This window comes from Notolabrus celidotus, chromosome 4, assembly GCF_009762535.1.
Source record: "Notolabrus celidotus isolate fNotCel1 chromosome 4, fNotCel1.pri, whole genome shotgun sequence".
NCBI lineage: Eukaryota > Metazoa > Chordata > Actinopteri > Labriformes > Labridae > Notolabrus > Notolabrus celidotus.
The window spans coordinates 3247742-3270351 of NC_048275.1; the positions used below are offsets into that span (position 1 = coordinate 3247742).

Below are 22610 nucleotides of genomic sequence, written 5' to 3' on the forward strand. Positions count from 1 at the left end.
CTGGCTCCGCTCATCATGACTTTGGTTTGTTGTTGTAGTTAAGTGAAATACGATCTGGCGATAACACAGAGTGTTTTATTCTGAAAATTAACCGGATGTTTTCATTTTGTTTTGGTGAAACCTGACTTCCTGTCCCGCTCCATCTGCTCTGTTGAGATTGATGCGTCGTGCTCCGGCATCCGGAAACAAATAGAAGTCTTGTGTCTCTGATCCGGAGGACTCATACCTGCCGGATCAGAGACGGAGCCTGAACGCAACGGAGCGGATCCAGTGGAAGTTAACACATTGACTAGAATAGAAACCTATCAGATCCGGAGCTGTGACAGACCAGAGACGGATCTGGTGGAATTTGGCCGTAACAGGACCGTCTGTTACACCCCCATTCATCGTGCATTTCAAACAAATGCCTCTCTGCTCATGCTGGGATACCTGTCCATGCAGCTCTGGCTTGTGGTCCTACTTTTTCTTCCTCATTCTGTCAAAAACATGCATTTAAATCTGTTTCATTCAAAGAATCCTCAATTTAAGACGACAGAAGAAGCAGCCAAAGCGAGAGCTGCATTTTTAGACGTCTTTGCAGCATCCAGTGGGTCAGCTTCATGCAGAGAGACTGCAGATCACACACTAAGTTTGTTACTCTGCGATGATGCTAGACATACCTGAGCATGCCCAGTAATAGTCTGTGCATGGGGAACATTGCTTTAGCCTGTAGCGTGAAGATGCTAACGCGCAAGTAAGCATGTTTCAGACGTCTCCTCTCTCGTCTATTTCTTCTCTTAAGTTGAGACTCACAAATAGAAGTCTTGTGTATCTGATTCGGAGGACTCCGACCTGCTGGATCAGAGACACAGCCGGAACGTGGAGCAGATCCAGTGGAAGTTAACACATTGACTAGAATAGAAACCTATCAGATCCGGAGCTGTGACGGATGTGGTGGAATTTGGCCGTAACAGGACCGTCTGTTACACCCCCATTCATCAAGCATTGCAAACTGATGCCTCTCTACTCATGATGTGATACCTGTCCATGCAGATCTGGCTGGTGATGCTTCTTTTTCTTCCTCATTCTGTCAAAAATGTGCATTTAAAGCTAGTTTCATTCAAAGCATCCTCAATTTAAGACGACAGAAGAAGCAGCCAAAGCGAGCGGTGCATTTTGAAGCGTCTTTGCTGCATCCAGTGGGTCAGCTTCATGCAGAGAGACTGCAGATCACACACTAAGTTTGTTGCTCTATGGTGATGGTAGACATACCTGAGCATGCCCAGTAACAGTCTGTGCATGGGGAACATTGCTTTAGCCTGTAGCGTGAAGATGCTAACGCGCAAGTGAGCATGTTTCAGACGTCTCCTCTCTCGTCTGTTTCTTCTCTTAAGTTGAGACTCACAAATAGAAGTTTTGTGTATCTAATCCGGAGGACTCCGACCTGCCGGATCAGAGACGGAGTGGATCCAGTGGAAGTTAACACATTGAGTAGAATAGAAATCAGATCTGGTGCTGTGACGGATCAGAGCTCCAACACTTTGGACCTCTCTGCCTCTGAGTTTAAGATCAGCCTGTGTTCTAGTGTGATTTGGATGTTATATAAATGAATCAACTTTTGAACTTGTTGTCTTTATCTGATAGGACACCTGAAGAGAGGATGTGGAGGACAGAGAGAAGAGGGAAGACATGCAGCAAAGGGTCGAGGCTGGGAGTCAAACCTGCGACTGCTGCGAGGCGAACGGCGCCGCTTCTTTGACTTTCATAGTAAGTGTTTGTTCCATCTTTCACCTCCCTGATCTTGTGACCCTCCTCTCTTTTGTGATGACACTCTACACACGGTGCAAAATGCGAGTGCACTCTACACAACAGGGTTTCCTCTGTGACTGAGCAAGAGCAGGGGCTTTAACTCTCCCATCTGTTGAAGAACTCAAAGGAAAGACTCTAACATTTTAAATTTGGCCACTCTGGTGTATACTGCAGATCACACATCACCTCCTCTGCTGTATAAATAAAATGATGAAGGATGAAGTAAACGACGTAAAATAAACACTTTAAATCATTTCAACTGCTTTAACATAAAACACCTGATGAAGGTTTGCTCCTTGCAGAGAATCTGCAGTAACATCAGAGAGTTTTATTATCTTAATAAGTCCTCTCGAATGAATCATCTTCACAGATTTAATCACCTTTGAATTTACGGCCTGCTCCTTTAATCTGTTTCTGCCTTTAACTGTATTAAATCCACCCTCCTGTGAATCCTGTGAGCGCACATGTTCATGCATGACTGTGCGAGCGTCGGGGCATGTTATTATATTATTACAGAGTCCGTGTTGGGTTTCTGTGCGGGTCATCTGCAGCTTTTATGGCAGCAGGTGAGAAAATGGGCAGGCGGATGCTCGGCTCATTCAGCCCCCATGGCATCGGATGACATTTCCTTCACTCCGCAGGCCCGGTCCTGTCCCGGGCTACACGATAAGTCATCCAAGCATCAGCTTAAAACCATTTTGCCACACCACCCACATTGAGTGCTGCATGAAAAGATGATATCCCTGCTTTTTTCTCACGCCCATAAAGTGACAGAGGAGTGATGGGAATAATTACTCGTCCGGGATCCACCTCTCACCCTGCTGCCTGTCTTTGAAGTGAAAGGAAGATCCCTCTGTTTGTTTCTTTAACATTACTTTCCTCTGTTTCCCACCAGAAGAGTTCAGGTTCCACCTTTAGAAACTGAGCTCCTGTGTATACAAGCCGCCAATAAATCAACCGCCTCACACTTTAGGCGGTTTGTGACCGGAGGAACTTTACCCCGGAACTACATGCGTTTCAACCAGTGGACCCAGGGTCTAAATTTAGTTCAGGGGTAGATAATCTCCCCTCTAAAAAGCCCCTGCTAGGGGGGCAGTACTTTTCAGAGGGTCCTGGGGCTTTTGGGGGGCGGGGCCTCCAATGCTGAACGCGTCTGATTGGTAGATTAACAATAACATCACACACATCTGTGATTCACTTGATTTCTCTTTCTTTCATTAGTTTTTATTTGTTCTATCTTTTTTGTATGTGTGTGTACTTTTCAAAAGAAGAAGCTGTGATTCTCTTGATTTAGCAGCTTGTAACAGTAGTCTTCTCTCGGCCCACCGTGAATGCGTCTCTCCTCCCGGTGTTCCGGTTTTAAAAGTCACCCTGTAAACTGGAGACCTTCGGCTGAACGTGTCAGTGTTTGTGGAGTTCTCCAGTTAACAGGGTCGCTGTTTAAACCAAAACACCGGGTGATCTAAAGCCGTGTTGAAATGTCTTTGCTACTCGCGCTTATCTCCTCTCACGTGTTGATTCATTCTTTGCTTTTTCCATGTTCTTAACGTCAGGCGCAAAATTTTCACTGTTTTGGAAGTTTTTCTGCTTTTGGAGCACAATTTAAAATTTGAGGAAAATTATTTTTTTCGACAGGCTCCGGGTCAAATTTTTTTTTGTCAATTTTTAATAAAAAAAAATAAATAATTTTTCTTTGTCAAATTTTTTTTGTCAAATTTTTATTTTTTCAAAAAAAAAAAAAAAATTTCTTTTTTTCAAAAAAAAATAATTAATTATTTTTTTTCAATTTTTATTTCAATTTTTTTTTGTCAATTTTTTTTTTCGATTTTTTCCAAAAAACATTCACAGTCATTGTTTTTTTCATATGTGATTCTCTTGATTTCTCTTTCTTTCATTAGTTTTTATTTGTTCTATCTTTTTTGTATGTGTGTGTACTTTTTAAAAGAAGAAGCTGTGATTCTCTTGATTTAGCAGCTTGTAACAGTAGTCTTCTCTCAGCCCACCGTGAATGCGTCTCTCCTCCCGGTGTTCCGGTTTTCAAAGTGACCCTGTAAACTGGAGACCTTCAGCTGAATTTGAGGAAAATAAATTTTTTCGACAGGCTCCGGGTCAAATTTTTTTTTGTCAATTTTTAATATAAAAAAAAAATAATAATGATTTGTCTTTGTCAATTTTTTTTTGTCAAATTTTTATTTTTTCAAAAAAAAAAAAAAAAAGTCTTTTTTTTCAAAAAAAAAAAAAAAAATTTTTTCCAATTTTTATTGTCAATTTTTATTTCATGTTTTTTTTTTTCAAGTTTTTTTTTTCAAATTTTTTTTTTCCATTTTTTCCAAAAAACATTCACAGTCATTGTTTTTTTCATCTGTGATTCTCTTGATTTCTCTTTCTTTCATTAGTTTTTATTTGTTCTATCTTTTTTGTATGTGTGTGTACTTTTCAAAAGAAGAAGCTGTGATTCTCTTGATTTAGCAGCTTGTAACAGTAGTCTTCTCTCAGCCCACCGTGAATGCGTCTCTCCTCCCGGTGTTCCGGTTTTAAAAGTGACCCTGTAAACTGGAGACCTTCGGCTGAACGTGTCAGTGTTTGTGGAGTTCTCCAGTTAACAGGGTCGCTGTTTAAACCAAAACACCGGGTGATCTAAAGCCGTGTTGAAATGTCTTTGCTACTCGCGCTTATCTCCTCTCACGTGTTGATTCACTCATTGCTTTTTCCATGTTCTTAACGGCAGGAGCAAACTTTTCACTGTTTTGCATGTTTTTCTGCTTTTGGAGCACAATTTCAAATTTGAGGAAAATTAATTTTTTCAACAGGCTCCCGGTCAAATTTTTTTTTGTAAATTTTTAATTTAAAAAAAGAATAATAATAATTTTTTTTGTCAAATTTTTTTTGTCAAATTTTTATTTTTTCAAAAAAAAAAAAAATATTCTTTTTTTTCAAAAAAAAAAATTAAATATTTTTTTTCAATTTTTATTGTCAATTTTTATTTCAAATTTTTTTTGTCAATTTTTTTTTTTTTCAATTTTTTCCAAAAAACATTCACAGTCATTGTTTTTTCCATCTGTGATTCACTTGATTTCTCTTTCTTTCATTAGTTTTTATTTGTTCTATCTTTTTTGTATGTGTGTGTACTTTTCAAAAGAAGAAGCTGTGATTCTCTTGATTTAGCAGCTTGTAACAGTAGTCTTCTCTCAGCCCACCGTGAATGCGTCTCTCCTCCCGGTGTTCCGGTTTTAAAAGTGACCCTGTAAACTGGAGACCTTCAGCTGAACGTGTCAGTGTTTGTGGAGTTTACACAGCTGTTGAAACACAGAGGGAGTTTTAAGATTCAATATCCTCATCAGATATTTAATGATCCTCTAAAGACGTTTATGAGGGATGCATCCGGCTGAGAGTCTTCAGTTAACAGGGTCGCTGTTTATACCAAAACACCGGGCGATCTCTGCCACGGCTTTTTGAGTTCAAAAGGATTTTAAAGCCGTGTTGAAACGTCTTTGCTACTCGCGCTTGTTGATACTTTTTTCATGTTTTAACAGCAGGTGCAAAATTTTCACTTTTTTTCATGTTTTTCTGCTTTTGGAGCACAATTTCAAATTTGAGGAAAATTAATTTTTTCGACAGGCTCCGGGTCAACTTTGTTGTCAAAATTTTGTTGTCAAATTTTTTTTGTCAAAATTTTGTTGTCAAATTTTTTTTGTCAAAATTTTGTTGTCAAATTTTTTTTGTCAAAATTTTGTTGTCAAATTTTTTTTGTCAAAAAAATTTTTTCTATATTTTTTCTTCAAATTTGTTTTTTCAAAAAAAAAATTTTCAAGATTTTTTAAAAAAAAAATTAATTTCAAATTATTTTTTTTTCCAAAACAAAATTCAAAAAAAAAATTCAAATTTTTTTTTCAAATTTTTTTTTTATTAAACTTTTCCAAAAACCATTCACAGTCATTGTCTTTTCCATCTGTGATGAATGGCATTCGTCTTTGTTTTACTGCCCTCTACTGGTCTGGTGGTGTAGCGTCAAAGGATTTTTAAGCCGTGTTGAAACGTCTTTGCTACTCGCGCTTATCTCCTCTCACGTGTTGATTCAGTGAATCCATCTTTGATGAAATATAGCACCATCTAAAACAGACCAGCTGAGTCTCTTCATGCTAACAGGCTAACTGTTGTGTTGCTCAGAATGATACCTGCCTGTCCGTCTGCTTCTATGGTGTCATCTGTGATGAATGGCATTAGTCTTTGTTTTACTGCCCTCTACTGGTCTGGTGGTGTAGTGCAGTTACTTTCTTTTTTCCCCATATGTCACTGGCCTGATTTGCACAATCTACCCAGGACTTCAGCCCACGGGTGAAACGCAGACAACAATGGGGGCACAGGAACCTTTTAGTTCAGGGGGCTAAAAGACCCCGGAACACTTTTGTGAATCCACAACATCTTATATCTGGTTTGGAGGTTATTCCTTGTATCTTTGTCCGTCATTAAAGTGAGCGCCCTTGTATTTCATGAGCCTCACTCGTGTGGAAAACCCGGCTCTGTGTGTGAATTAAAATCTGCCACAAAGGTTGACTTAATTAGACTTTTAACAGCTCTGACTGTTTCTTTCCCAAATAAAAGCCGACCTCAGACGGATAACTCTTCTAATTTAAGCTTAGCGTGCACATTTATAATTTCTGCTCCCCAGCAGCACATACAAGCTAAAGTAGTTAGCTCTGTTTGTGTTGGTAGTGCGAGCTTCTCAGGTAATAAAGTCCCACAGAAGCTTTGTTGCCAGGGACAAAATCACAGCACCTCGAGGTGATTTCCGCGGGAGGCCGGGCTCTTTGTCGTGCGATGAAAAGTGCTTTTATACCCGGATCACTCAAGAGACCCACATGATGGTTTCCACAGGGAGGGAAGGGAATCCAGTGAACAACACGATCTCACAACGAGACCCAGAGAAGGTGGTTTACAGCTAATCATGACACAGCAGAAAACCTCAGAGGGTTTCAGCACGTTTAGAGAGGTGCAGCAGAAAATAAGAAACCTGCAATCCACTTAAAGACATCTGTGAGCAATTTAGGAATCAAGCACTGAAGCAAGAAATGTTTGAGAGATGTAGATTACATTATTCCTCACAGCTGGGAGCAGGTGAGCAAAACAGTCAGACTGTTTCTAACTTCTTTGCACTGGAAGTTTGAAACACAGATCACTGCTAATGTTTCTCTGCATGCATGGAAGCTTTTCTGTTCCAGTGTGACGCCTCTGAGGTGCTGACGGGTGTTCACCTGACAAGCCATCGAAGAAAAGCTGCTTGAAGTTTGCAGAAAGAGGGCTCAACATCACCCAGCATGAAATGTGAAAGACAGGAGAGCATGCAGGAATGTGTGAAAGAGTTATTCCAGCAAAGATTTCTGGACTTTTCTTAATTCAAAACATTTTTTTGTGTTGTTGAAATTCAAATCATCTTAAGCAGCTGTCATTTCCCGCAAATAAAAGACCCCAGTGAGAATATTTTCTTAGGGAAGTTGGGAGACATGTTGGATTCAATCAAACAAAATGTTGATCTTTCTGAAAAACAAATTAACAGTAGAACCAGAGAATCATACTTTGCAGAGGTCTTCAATCAATCTTTATTTATAAAGCGCCAAATCCCACAAACGTTCTCATCAGACTCTTTCCAAACAGAGCAGGTCTAGACCGTACTCTATGTTCTCTTATTAACAAAGACCCAACATCAAGACCAGATAAGATCCAGTCCCATCTTCCAGACAGGACTCAGTCTGATCTCATCTTAATCCACCATGAGCAGAGCACTTTGCAGCATTTAGCAAGTTACAGTGGCAAGGACAAACTTCCTTTAACAGGCAGAAAGCTCCAGCAGGACCAGACTCATGTTAGACACACATCTGCTGAGACCGTGTTGGAGAGAGGGATAGAGGGAGATGAAGAGAGAGAGAGATGATAGTGGTGATAGAGGAACCTACAGGACAAGGGAGCTCAGGGACTCCAGAAAGGTCTATGGTTAGTAACTTTAATGGGACAGGAAGAGTTAAAGTAAGAGACAGGCAGAGAGAGGGAAAGACAGGATCCCAGTGTGTCAATCTAAGCCTATAGCAGCATAACTAAGACCTGGTCCAAGCCTGATCCAGCTCTAACTATAAGCTTTATCAAAAAAGGAAAGTTTGAAGCCTACTCTTAAAAGTAGAGAGGGTGTCTGCCTCCTGGACCCTGACTGCTAGATGATTCCAAAGGAGAGGTTCCTGATAACTGAGACACTACCTCTCTTACTAGGCAGAAACCTCAAGCAGGACCAGAATCATGTTAGACACACATCTGCTGAGACCGTGTTGGAGAGAGGGAAAGAGGGAGATGAAGAGAGGGAGAGAGATTATAGTGGGGAGATGGATAGTAGTAGTTGTAGCAGTTGGAGTCTGGAGTCCTACGAGGCAAGGGAGCTCAGGGACTCCAGAAAGGTCTATGGTTAGTAACTTTAATGGGACAGGAAGAGTTAAAGTAAGAGACAGGCAGAGAGAGGAGAGAGAGGTAAAGACAGGATCCCAGTGTGTCAATCTAAGCCTATAGCAGCATAACTAAGAGCTGGTCCAAGCCTGATCCAGCTCTAACTTTAAGCTTTATCAAAAAGGAAAGTTTGAAGCCTACTCTTAAAAGTAGAGAGGGTGTCTGCCTCCCGGACCCTGACTGCTAGATGATTCCAAAGGAGAGGTTCCTGATAACTGAGACACTACCTCTCATACTAGGCAGAAACCTCAAGCAGGACCAGACTCATGTTAGACACACATCTGCTGAGACCGTGTTGGAGAGAGGGATAGAGGGAGATGAAGAGAGGGAGAGAGATTATAGTGGGGAGATGGATAGTAGTAGTTGTAGAAGCTGGAGTCTGGAGTCCTACGAGACAAGGGAGCTCAGGGACTCCAGAAAGGTCTATGGTTAGTAACTTTAATGGGACAGGAAGAGTTAAAGTAAGAGACAGGCAGAGAGAGGAGAGAGAGGGAAAGACAGGATCCCAGTGTGTCAGTCTAAGCCTATAGCAGCATAACTAAGACCTGGTCCAAGCCTGATCCAGCTCTAACTATAAGCTTTATCAAAAAGGAAAGTTTGAAGCCTACTCTTAAAAGTAGAGAGGGTGTCTGCCTCCTGGACCCTGACTGGTAGATGATTCCAAAGGAGAGGTTTTTCTGATAACTCAGACACTACCTCCCATACTAGGCAGAAACCTCAAGCAGGACCAGACTCATGTTAGACACACATCAACTGAGACCGTGTTGGAGTCCTGCAGGATGATATCTTCCCAAGCTGCATGCAATGAAAGAGAAAGAAAAAGATTTGCTGCAGCGTCTGCACGCAAACTTCCAAGATTTCTGCCCTGCACCAAACTTTAAGCCCCAACCTCTATCTGCAGGATCCAACAAAAGTGTTTCAGATATTACCTCATCACTCCTCAATTCCTGCACGTAGAATAAAACTGCACAGAGTGAAGAGGCTGGAGGCAAGGCGCCAAATATGTGCAACAATCTGCTGCTGCTGCAAGAAACAATTCAAAGCAGGGTGTCGCATTTCCACATCCTTTTTGTTGTCATCGGTGCTTCATTGCATCTTCTTAATATTCATGCTAACAGTGTCACAAAGCATGTCTTATAGGCTGAGATGTCTCTTGGATAGTGTTTGAAATATTTAAGTGCAGTGAGTAGAAATGCTCGGGCAGTGAGAGGATGTGGATCTGATGCAAACAGAAGAGGAGAGGTCTTGAGTCATTCCCTGGTGATTTCCACTCTGGATCGTCTCCTCAGGCCTCTCACAGATGATGCAGTGTGGCTGCACAGTCAGACTGAACCTGGTCAGTACTGCGTGTCCAACATAAGGGGGCAGTAGAGAGCAAATCCACACCGCTGCCAGGACATAAAACAGAGCCCACCTCTTCTTAGAAAGACCTCCTCTGGTATTCAAGAGTCTGGATAAAGTTAAACCACACAAGTGCTTTTCATCCGCAGCCGAGTGAGGCTGGCTTTCATGATATCTTGATCTGGTGTTTGCAAGAATATCAAGTTTGGTCCTAATCCCTCTTACATGTTGTTTGAATATACACGAGCGGCGGGGAACGAGAAGATATCTGCAGGATTAATGTTCCAGCTCCGCCGTACGGGACATGTTTGAAATTAGCTGAAGATCTGCGACCTCACTGGCAGATTTATGAAAAATTAGTTCCTTATGATAAATGTGGAGAGACAGTGTAAGTGACAGAGCAGACAAAGATGAATGCTTCACAGCTGCCTCAGCCTGGGGCCATTTGTGGGAGAGATGATTGAGACAGACATGGGAACCCACGAGTCTGCTCTCTGAGTGACGATTTCAAACTTCAACTTTCTGATTATTTGTTTTTATCTTGTTTGCATTCACAAAGTTTCCCTACATCACAGGAGTGGCTTACCCTGCATGTCCAGACACAGTTCCTTAAGTTACTGAGCATGCTCAGAGTGTTTTTACTGGGCTCACTTGCAGAGAGTGGTAGATTCTGGACAGCCCCCAGGCAGCCCTGCAGCCAACATCAACAGCAGCTCTCAGCTGTGGGGAGGGCTCCTCTCTGAGCAGCCTCACCTCTGCAGCACAGTTAAACATGTCCAACATTTCCTGTGACTGTCATGTTCTCATAGGCGTCAGGACTGCGGGTCCTCAGTCAGCTGTGGGTTCTGTGGTGAACATGACCCTGTTTGGCCATGCAGAGAGCTCACACAGGCGCAGAGTGAAAGAAAGAAAGAGGAGCTTTTTCTTCGCTCTAATTCACAGGAGAGGAGAATGCTTCAACCACCAGCCTGTAATTGCATTTACTAAACAAGACAGCAGCATGAGTCACTTTCCAGGGGCAAGGAATGTCACCTCTTCCTGTGAAACCAGGAGGAATGGAGGGAGTCATTTCTTCAGAATAACAGTCACAACCCTCTTTATATTGTACGGATGTTGAGCAACCGCAGAGGCCCAAACAAACGAGGGGGGTCTGCACAAATAAGCACATTTAGCCGAGGATGTTGAGTTCCCAATTAAACAGAACATCAACACGACACGAATGGAGGTTCAACTTCTCCTTAAACGGACTCATCCGCGGTGCTTTCGCCGATCTTCCTGTTTGTGCTCAGCGCCACCAAACCTCTTGGAAGTTGGACCAAGTGTGCCAAATATTTGCAGTTTCCCCGGCGGCTGATACCTAATAGCATGAGAAAAGGAGTCCGGCTGGGGGGGGAAGGAGAGGGCAGTGACCTCCAGAACTTCTGGGTTGAACTTTCCCCTCCAACCCCCCTCCTCACCCGCCGGTCCTGCGCTCCCTAATCAATTACTGTTGGCAGTCAGGAGACCACCAGTGATTAGCAGCAGCAAGGCTGATTTGGGGGGGAGGAAAAGGGGGTCCAAGAAACGGCTTTGATCAACACGCTGCCTCGAGAGAAGCGTAACGCAACAGGACCCCCCCGCTTTAAATGACCCTTGAAGAATTTATTTATCAGAGAGAATGAAAGACGGCATCCTTTTGTGTTCCACGTCTCAGACTCTGGGACAGCTGGAGATCCTGAATCTGTTGTTTACACTCGTCCAAACCAGCCGAGACCAACACCGCATGTAAACACAAACCTTTTCTTGTTGTGGAGGACTTTGAAGCAGGAGGAAAATAATTTACAGGCTCTTTTTTTTTTTTATGAGAATGAGCGCTGTTCCCACGCCCAGTGTGGCAGGAAAGCTCAACAAAATCATTTGTCTTAGATTGGCTGATTGGCTCGCTGGAATCTGAGAAAGTCTTTGACGGTGATGGAAGTTTAATTTGATGAGAGGAACTCTCCCACCACACCCACCCATCCACCGCCGCCGCCGCCACCCTCCTTTCCATTTTCTCTGTCCCCACTCTCTCTATCTCTGCTCCTCTCCGTTTTATAGAGTGAGAGGAGAAGAAGGGGCCCACGCTCCTGCAGACATCAGAAATGTTTGTGTCATTAAGTCTCCCCCTCTTGTTTTATGGTCGGGGGATAAGACAGTTTATGTGTGAGTGGGAAAGAGTGAGAGATAAACACAGAGAGGAAGATTAAATAAAGAAAGATAAAAGAGAGAGAGAGGGAATAAAAGACAGACGGCAGAAACCTGCTCTGCGAGAAGCCTTTCTCTCTCACACACAATTAATGGCATTAAGAGCAACACTGGAGAGCTTCAGCTAAACAGTCGTGTCTGCAGCTTTCCCATGGGAACACCGTGCTGCGAGGATGCCAAGCACTCCTCCTCCTCCGTGATTCTGTTATCTCCTTTCACTGATGTTCTCCACCGGGATTGTTGAGATAGCTTTGAGGGATAAAGTGAAATCAAATTAACTTTTATTTATAATTTCAGAGCCAATGAGGATTATCGTGATGCATCACAGAGACGCGAGGGCTGGACTCCGACTTCTGAAAATTTGGAATCAAGCTCGGGGTATTGTCTGCCTTTGTCATGAGATGTTTTTCACAGCCGGACAAGTACAGTCGCTGTAACATCCAGCATCTGAGGCATGTCAAAGCTGCTGCTGCTGTCGTGGCTGCTTAGAAAAGGGGGGACAGGCAGGCAGGCCGAGGACAAAGGCCGACTATTGGCAACTTGTCCATTTTGTAGCCCCTTTGAGGTTTCCTAACGACGCCTGTGCCCTCATAGAAATCACTGCAAATTAATTTTAACACTCGGTGAAAAGACAGATTAGTGCCGAGAGGATGGCACAAAGGGTGTTAAATATGCCGAGCAGCATGCTGGACCACAGGCCAGGCCCGGGACACATTACCCACAGCTGCCAACACTGACCTATTTTCACCAAACCATGCAGCTTAAAGGTTCCTCTATTGTGCAAAGGCCCTGCAAAGCACACCATTGAAGTCATATCTGCATGACCCCTTTGGATCGCGTGGCCTTTGATGCGTCTCAGAAAGGCAGCGATGGGCTTTTAATTAAGTGTGGCAGGTGATTAGATGGTGCGTATTGATCTGGAGGGTTAGGGGCAGATGTTGCAAGAGACAAGCAGGAGGATATAGCTCTATAAAGAATACAAACAAGGCCCCAAACTATTGTGGTGGAGACTTCAGTGACAGACTCGACCCTCACTCTTCAACCGCGAGAGAGAAAAGTGATTTCAGATTCAATTATCTTCTGTGCAGGAGGAAATGGTAAGCAGATGGCGACAATAGTCACGGGCCTCAGTGCGATAAGTACTGTTAGTCGACGTCTTTTCTTTGGGACAAATTCACCGTGCCCTCATGAGGATTTCATTGAAGTGTAAGCACCGGGGGGGGGAAGCTTGCCTACAGGTCGCAGACGTCAGTGATACGAGCGTCAGAATGTTTTATGCAAACACTTTCTGACACCGTAGCTCTTCCTTTTCAGATCCGCTCCGTCTGCTCGCACTCTGTCAGGTTGAGTTTTCCTGCTCAGGACATGTGCTCTAACACGCTCTAACTGCATATTATGTTATGCAAATCTTAGATCCTTACACTGGCTTCCTGTCTGTCAGAGAATAGACTTTAAAATCCTGCTGATGGTTTATAAAGCACTGAATGGTTTAGGCCAGGCATGTCCAAAGTACGGCCCGGGGACCAATCGCGGCCCAAGGTCCATTTATTTATGGCCCCAAGCTTCAATCTTAAAATGTGTTATTTATAGCCCAGAAATTAATCTCCTTCTGAATCATCTGTACATTTGCAGTTTCTTTCAAGTGCACAAACAAAACTAAAGTTCATCCAGAAACATCTCAAAAAGCTTCATATAGGGTGCAGACTTAGCCTAATGGTTAGGTTGCGTGCCCATGTAGCGGGCGGCCCAGGTTCAATTCCAGCCCGCGGACCCTTCCTGCATGTCATTCCCCCACTCTCTGCCAGTTTCCTACTCTATCCACTGTCCTCCCCACTGTCAATAAAGACTACATATGGACTATTTTTATAAAGCCAAATCACCATGAATTCTGCAAGAGTATAATTAGGAGGAAACACAAGAACTCTTAAAGCTGACAGGTTTTCATATTAATGTTTTCATCATGATGTGAAAATGTTCTTGATGAACACCCAAAGTTCAGAAGACACAAAAGAGGACACAAGACACTGAAAAAAATGATGAAATTGTGCAGAAAAGGCAAAATTTGGTGCTTAAAAATAGTTCAGAATGCAGAACAAGAATTATTTAGTTCTTAAAATGTTGTCTGCTGGTCAGAAAAGTCTTAAAAACAACATGAAAACGGAGTTTGATGAAATCCAGATCCTGATCCTGCCATAGAAAAATAATGAGACAATATTTTTCCCACATTGCCCGACCCGAATGAAAAACATTTATCTCCAGAAGAAGATAAAGTTTGCTAATGTTTACATGGCTTGTGGAGAACTGAGGACTTCCTAGTTACTGATTTAAGAAGAAGAAGAATTAAGGTACTTTATTAATCCCCATGGGGGAAATTCAAAATTTAGAAAATTAGATAGATAGATAGATCTTTATTTGTCCTTCATAAGGAGATTTGTTGCCACCGTCTGTACAGGAATACATGTATGAACACAATAAACAATAAACATCCACCCAGCCTCACAACAATGGTGCACCTCATCCCACATATATACACACCGGACACATATGAACACACTGGACACATATGAACACACTGAACACATATGAACACACTGAACACATATGAACACACTGAACACATATGAACACACTGGACACATATGAACACACTGAACACATATGAACACACTGAACACATATGAACACACTGGACACATATGAACACACTGGACACATATGAACACACTGGACACATATGAACACACTGAACACATATGAACACACTGAACACATATGAACACACTGGACACATATGAACACACTGGACACATATGAACACACTGAACCAGATGAACACACTGAACACATATGAACACACTGGACACATATGAACACACTGAACACATATGAACACACTGAACACATATGAACACACTGGACACATATGAGCACACGGACACATATGAACACACTGAACACATATATACACACTGGACACATATGAACACACCGGACACATATGAACACACTGGACACATATGAACACACTGGACACATATGAACACACTGAACACATATGAACACACGGACACATATGAACACACTGGACACATATGAACACACTGGACACATATGAACACACTGTACACATATGAACACACTGGACACATATGAACACACTGGACACATATATACACACGGACACATATGAACACACCGGACACATATGAACACACTGAACACATATATACACACGGACACATATGAACACACCGGACACATATGAACACACTGGACACATATGAACACACCGGACACATATGAACACACTGGACACATATGAACACACTGAACACATATATACACACGGACACATATGAACAGATGTCAGAGTGAGGAGGCTGCCATCAACCAGCACACCCCAAGCAGTTGGGGGTTTGCTCAAGGGCACCTTGGCAGTGCCCAGGCAAGTGAACCAACACCTCTCCAGCCACCAGTCCACTTGCCAAACTTTGTGCATACTGGGACTCGAACCGGGGACCCTTCAGTTCCCAAGCCAAGTCCCTATGGACTGCCCAAGATTTTTTATTATTGAGAAAAAATGTAAAATAATTGTTATTAAAAAGAGATTTCATTTATAACTTTTATGATTCCTAAGTCTCAGTAGGAGCCACTGGCCCTCTTTGAAAAAAAGTTTGGACACCCCTGGTTTAGGCCCAAAATACATCCCTGATCTGCTGCTACTGTATGAACCATCTGGACCTCTGAGGTCCTCAGGTACTGGTCTGCTTTCAGTCCCGAGAGTCAGAAGGAAACATGGTGAAGCAGCGTTTAGTCATTGTAGCATCCCCGGTCGAATGATGAGCTTACTCTCCAACTGATGGTTCACATAGTTTTATTTAGAATTTTTCCTTCCACATCCATGAACATAGTGAACACACCGTAAGAGCTAAAACAAGATAAAAGAAGAAATGTATCAATACTTTTGTACACATTAAATAATTATTTAGCTCCTTACAATTACGTGTTCAATTATATCAACAATAACGTATTTTAAACCTTTAAACATAAATTATGCTTTTTATCCTTATGAACTGTTTTACCTTTTTAACTAAATGACAACTTCAATAAAACAGAGTGCCTTAACTAGTAATTATTAGTCTTTTAAATGATGTTAAGTTGCTTCCTTTTAAACAAAATAACAAACTGCATTCTTCTGCAAACTCTCATACATCACAGGCAATACACACACACTGAAATAGCATGGTCAGGATCGTAGCATCTTTGCTAACCAAAACACCGACACATAAACTCGACAAAAGGAAAAGAGGTCATAAAGTTGCATATTATTAATCTGCACAAGAAACGGAGTAAATACAAACCTTATGCCTCCTTCAACCAGGTGCTTCATTTACTTGTAATAAAATAAAGACGTTCATTCATTCAGCCTTCACGTGCCTTCGAACCTTTCAACTTCCGGTTTGTAACTTTCAAAAATAAAAGCATTGATCTTTAAAGGAAACAAAAAAATCGGAAAGATACCTTCAAAATAAAGTTAACATGACAGACAATGAATTTGAGTTACTTACACTCCCACCAAATTATGAGTGTTTCAAAGAACAATATGGGATGTATAAACACGAATGATTTACTCAAATGATCATTACACTGTAAGGGATTCAAGATGGCTGTTAAACAGTCTCTAGGAGCAGGACCAGCTTTTGAACAGGGCGTTCAACGACAGATGGTTTGCCAGAACGCTGACCCTCCCGTCCCATCTTCTGGTCTCCAAGACGAATCTTTACTCTTCTCACAAGTCCATCAGCATCAGTCATTGTCTCTAAAACTTTAGCCAATCTCCACTCATTCCTTGGAAGATCTTCTGTTTTATCCATGACTATGTCGCCAACTTCCAGGTTTCTTCTCGGTGAATGCCAGCGCTGTCTGGTGGTAATATTTGAAAGATATTCTCTTTTCCAACGACCCCAAAATTGCTCTGCAAGGTATTGAACGTGACGCCACCTCTTCCTTGCATACATGTCTTCTCTGATGAATCTGCCTGATGGAGGTAGAGCGACCACAGGTTTCATGGTAAGCAGGTGATTGGGTGTTAGTGGCTCAGGACTATCTGGATCACTCAGGTTGTCGACTGTGAGTGGACGACTATTCACAATAGCCATAGCCTCATAGAAGAATGTCCGCAGAGAGGCATTGTCCAGTCTGCCTGTTGAGAGTGAAAGTGTGGAGCGAAGAACATTCCTGACCGTTCGGATTTGTCTCTCCCAGACGCCTCCTGCATGGCTTGAATGTGGAGCATTCATAACAAAGTCACACTGCTTCTCAGCAAGAAATGTGGTCAAGCGGTTGCCATCCATTTGCTTTAGTGCTGCACTCAGTTCATTTTTAGCTCCAACAAAGTTTGTCCCTTGGTCACAGCGTATTTGACGAACTGCTCCTCTCAAGGCTATGAAACATCGAAGGCCGTTGATGAAGGCATCTGTTGACATGTCATCTAACATTTCAATGTGGACGGCTCGACAGCAAAGGCAGGTGAAAAGCAGTCCATATCGTTTGTACACTTTGCGTCCTTGTTTAGTGTGAAATGGGCCGAAGCAGTCCATTCCGCAATAAGTGAATGGCGGAGATGGATTGACCCGGTCTGATGGTAGATCTGCCATTCGTTGCTCTTCCACAAATCTTCTGAGTTTACGACATGTCACACATTGACTCAGATATGCAGCAACAGTTCTGTTGATTCCTGGAATCCAGAATCCATTTGATCGTACCTCATTGATAGTCAGACCCTTTCCTTGGTGTTGGACTTTTTCATGATAATGGGCTATTATCAGTTTGGTAATGTGATGATCTTTTGGAATTATCAGTGGATGTTTCTGTGAGGTAGGAAGTGTTGAGTTTTTCAGTCTTCCTCCCACCTTGAGGATTCCATCTTGATCAAGAAAGGTGTCCATGTGGTAAAGCTTACTTTGTGATGGAAGACGTGTTCCCTTGCTGAGCAACTTGACCTCTTCTGGATAAGCTTGCCTTTGTAAGTCCCTTATGATGATGCACTTAGCATCTTCTCGCTCTTGCACCGTGCTGTGGCCTGTTGACTTGTCACCCTTGGCACATCTGAGAAGACGTGCAACAGCTTGTGTGACTTTGTACCATGAAGAGAACTTTGACAAGCGGTCTGTTAGAATCACTTGCTCTTTGGTTTGAGTATTCAGTATCTGCACCTTTTTCACTTCAGGGTCTCCCACCGGTGTTTCTGTGAAGACATCTGCAGCTGGAGGTAAGTCCTTCTCCCATAAGAACTGAGGTCCTTTAAACCAACTTGATGAGCAAAGTTCACTTGCATTGGAACCTCTTGAAGCAAGGTCTGCAGGGTTTTTGTCTGTCGGAACATATCTCCACTGCTGAGGAGTTGTGCTCAGGTGTATCCTTTGTATTCTGTTCGACACAAACGTGTGGAAGCGACGTGCCTCGTTGTTGATATACCCCAGGACCACCTTTGAGTCAGTCCAGAAGTATTCATCAGTGTCTTCAAGGCCGAGCTCCTCCTTCAGTGTGTTGCTTGCTGCAACCGAAACCACTGCAGCCGTCAACTCTAACCGTGGGATTGTTGTGACCTTGATAGGAGCTACTCTTGACTTTGCGATTACCAGAGCACAGTGAACTCTTCCATCTTCACTAATGTGTCTCAAATATGAACACTGGCCATATCCGTATGTGCTTGCATCTGAGAAATGATGTAGCTCTATTCTCAGAACTTGTCCAAAGTCAGCTGGTACATAACAACGAGGTATGTTGATTTTCTCTAAGTTTGCAAGATCGACCTTCCAGCGTTCCCAAACTGGTTGTAGTTCGCCAAGCAGAGGGTCATCCCATCCTGTGCCATGTCGACACATTTCCTGAAGCACTCTTTTCCCTGCAAGCAGTACTGGAGCAATTAGGCCCAGCGGATCGAAAATGGAGGCTACTGTGGAAAGAATGCCTCGACGTGTTGCTGGCTGGTCGTTCAGACAGATTTGAAATCTGAAAGTGTCAGATTCAATGTGCCAGTGGATCCCCAAGGCTCTCTCCACAATGGAGTCTTTGAAGGTAAGGTCAAGAGCCTCTACTTCGATGGCACGCTCAGATGGGGGGATACTTTGTAGCACTGATTTGTTGTTCGTTATGAACTTGTGCAGTCTCAAACCGCCAGTAGTGCAGAGTTCTTGAGCTTCTCTTGCAAGCTGAATAGCTTCTTCTTCGTTAGCAATACTTGTGACACCGTCGTCGACATAGAAGTTCCTCATAACAAACTGTGAGGCGAGGGGAAACAGGTTCTCTTTCTCCTTAGCTAGATGTTTCAGTCCATAATTGGCGCATCCAGGTGACGATGCGGCACCGAAGAGATGAACTTTCATGCGGTACTCCTTTGGCTCTGCACTCAGGTCTCCATTTTTCCACCAGAGAAACCGCAAGTAGTCTCTGTCAGCTTCTTTCACGTAGAACTGATGGAACATTTTTTCAATATCACACATCAATGCAATATTGTGTTGCCTGAATCTGATGAGTACACCTGCAAGATTGTTTATCAGATCCGGACCTGACAGCAGATGGTCGTTAAGGCTTGTTCCCCTGTGCTTAGCAGAACAGTCAAACACAACACGAAGCTTTCCTGGCTTTTTGGAGTGGTGTACGCCGTGGTGAGGAATATACCATTTTTCTCCTTCCTTCCCTTTATCATGAACTTCTTCTGCCTCTCCCCTTTCAATGACCTCACTCATGAACTTCACGTACTGTGCCTTGTAGTTCTCATCCTTAAGCAGTTTTCTTTTAAGGTGACTGAGTCGGACAACTGCTTGTTGCTTATTGTCAGGGAGACAGGGTCTTTCTTTAAAGGGGAGTGGCATTTCATAATGGCCAGTTGTGTTCTTCTGAATACTTTCCTTTAGACTGTTCAAGAAGAAGATGTCATCTTGAGAGACAGTCTTAGTGTCTTTACTGCTGTCTTTGAAGTCATACTCAAGAACCTTGAGAGCATCTGATGGAGTCACTGGTGGAAGCTCTCTGACTGCAACTCTGTGGCACATATTGGTTGTGCTTGGTGTGTCAAGATGAGGTGGTAAACAACCTACAATACTCCATCCTAGGTCTGTGCGAACTGCGTAAGGTTCATTATCTCCTCCCAAGATTACTTGCCGTGGTGCCATTGCCCTTGAGCAGTTGTATCCTATTAGCAGACCAACTTCACACTCTAGCTGTGGTGGAATTTCATCTACGATTGTTTTCAGATGACTCCACTGCCTTGCCGTTTCACAGGTAGGAATGTGTGTTCGATTCACTGGAATACAGTCCTTGGTGTAGGCCGGAGGGAGATGAATGAGGACCGTTGAGTCATAACCACGCACTCTGAGACCTGAGACCCTTTCACTGTGCAGTAATTCATCCTTTCCGATCATGGTAGTTAGCTTCAGCCTTACAGGATGTGCCTTGGTTTGCAAGCTACAGCTAACTTCTTTGTCGATAAAGATTGTATCACTTTGTGTGTCTAGTAGGGCGTAAACAAGCTTTTCCATACCTGGATTGTTGTCAGAAGAAACCCACACTGGCACGATCATTGAGGTATTGTTGGATGACTCCTCAGTTTCATTACTGAGAGACAAAGTGGTTGCTGTTTCATCTGTGGGGTTCTGATGTGAGATCACAGCTTGTTTCGGTTTATAGCTGTCATCATGGAGACAGGTTGGATGTCGTCCCTTACAGGTGTCACATGCATGTCTGTGACGGCAGTCCCTTGCACTATGACCTGGTTTCAAACAAGCAAAGCAAAGTTTCTTTTCCTTTACGTAGTTTCTTCTTTCATTCAGAGTTTTCTCTTTAAACTGAGGACAAAAATGTAGGCGATGTTTTATGTCTTGACAAAACATACATGGTGGCTTTAAACCTGTCTTTGACTTCTCTTGTCTTTCTGTCTCATTAACAGTCTCTGTGTGTAGAACACTGGAATTAGTTTTCTTCTCTTTAAAGTAGCGTTTCTCCGTATGCAGCTCTGTTGTGTGAAGAGCGTTATAGGAGGTGACAGGATTACAAGTGATCTCTGCTTCCATTGACATGAAGGCAACAAAATCCTGAAAGCTTGGATACTCTTGCTTATCTTTGATAGCTTGAGTGACTTGGCGGTTCCATCGAGATGCTGCCCAGTCAGGTAACCTTTGTACCAGTTTTTGATTTTCTTCACAGTCATTCAAAATGTTAAGACCTTTCACATGAGGGATTGCTTCTTGACATGCATGAAGGAAATCAGCAAACATCCTAAATCCTTCAGCATCCTTAGGCTGAACCTTTGGCCATTTTGCCAATCTTTCTCTGAATGCTCTTTGTATGACAAAGGGCTGACCATACCTGTGGTTCAGGCGATTCCATGCATCTTTATAGGCCTCCTCGTCACTGCGATAGAAGATGCCATCAAGTGTCTTTCGAGCTGGACCTCCTACATACCTTCTTAAGTAGTGCAGTTTATCTGCAGAAGAAATGTTCTTCCTGTCTATAAGTGCTATGAATGAAGCCCGCCATTCAATGAACTGGATTGGATCACCAGTAAACACAGGTGGCTCTGGCATTGGGAGCCTGTTCAGTGATATAGCATCTTGGACTGTCTGAGCGAGATACGACACGTCTGTTCTTGGTTGTGATGCAGGGGGTGGAACATAGGTGGACTGCTGAAAGGGAGCTGAAGACACAGGTTGCGGTGGTGATACATGCTGGCGTCTCCTAGAGTTGCAATCAGCGGAGTAGACACTTTCCTCTTGCTTTATTTCCTGGTTGTAGCTAACCAACCTAGCTCGTGCAGCTTTAACGTCCTTCTCTGCCTTAAGTCTCTCAAGCTCTCGTTTCTGAGCTTCTAGATCTTTCCTCTGCTGTTCCTCCAGGAGCTGAATCTTTTCTCTTTGCCTTTCCTCCTCCAATACCATCTCGTACTCTGCTTCCTTTGCTGCTAACTCTGCTGCAGCGTCTGCTCTTTTAGCTGCTACAATGGAGCTTGCAGAGGGATGACTTGAAGTGTTACTTGAGTGTTGACTTAGAGGAGTGACAGTGGAGCCATAGATTGAACTAGCATATTCCTTTTTAAGCAGCTCACGAAGCTGATGTTTAACTGTTTTACTGTCATACTCTCCATCTACACCTGCTATCCTTTCATAGGCAATTTTAACAATGTCCTTTGTGACTGCCTCACATGCATCAATACGGCGTCTTGTCTCACTGGATGGAGTGATGTGATCTCTAATGTCCACATAAATGTTAGTAACATCTTCTTTACCTTTTTCCAGAGTGTCTATAAGAGATGCAATTTGGCTCTCAGGTATGTCCAGCTTTAGCTGCTTTCTTGCCTCTCGCGCCTGGGTCTTCCATTGTTCATAAAGTTGAATAAGCCTTTTTTCCTTTCTGTGAGCCTCCTCTCTCTGAAATTCCAGCATCTTTTCCGTGGGAATCCGTAAGCGACCAGAGCGGCGAAGTTCCTCTTCTTCGCTGGCCTGTAAGGCATCCGTTGTCTGGTCTGGTTCTCTAATGTCTAGAGATATGTCATTAGATGTTTCCATTTTGAGAGCGAGGGTCACAGACTTACACCATCATATCAAGTTCCTCTGTTGTCATCTTTGTTCGGAGTGAAGTGTGATGGGAGCGATGAGGTGAAGCTCTTACTGTAGCATCCCCGGTCGAATGATGAGCTTACTCTCCAACTGATGGTTCACATAGTTTTATTTAGAATTTTTCCTTCCACATCCATGAACATAGTGAACACACCG

The 22610-nt window shown here is 43.0% G+C and overlaps 2 protein-coding genes across 2 annotated transcripts in view; both read right to left on the reverse strand.

The window, feature by feature from the left end:
- The window catches only part of LOC117811799, a 59664-nt gene that overhangs the window by 18972 nt on the left and 18082 nt on the right, over window positions 1-22610 (reverse strand). The gene's annotated exons all lie outside the window — the stretch shown is intronic.
- Window positions 15696-20544, reverse strand: LOC117811344. Its single transcript, XM_034681570.1, has 2 exons — window positions 16200-20544; window positions 15696-15766 (listed from the first exon to the last, which is right to left on the reverse strand). The coding sequence occupies exon 1, from the start codon at window positions 20421-20423 to the stop codon at window positions 16509-16511; it is 3915 nt and encodes a 1304-aa protein (XP_034537461.1). The 5' UTR covers window positions 20424-20544; the 3' UTR covers window positions 15696-15766; window positions 16200-16508.

Excerpts from the sequence above, each read along its gene's own strand:
- LOC117811344 (XM_034681570.1), bottom strand. The coding sequence starts at position 20,423 with ATGATCGTGCCAGTGTGGGTTTCTTCTGACAACAATCCAGGTATGGAA.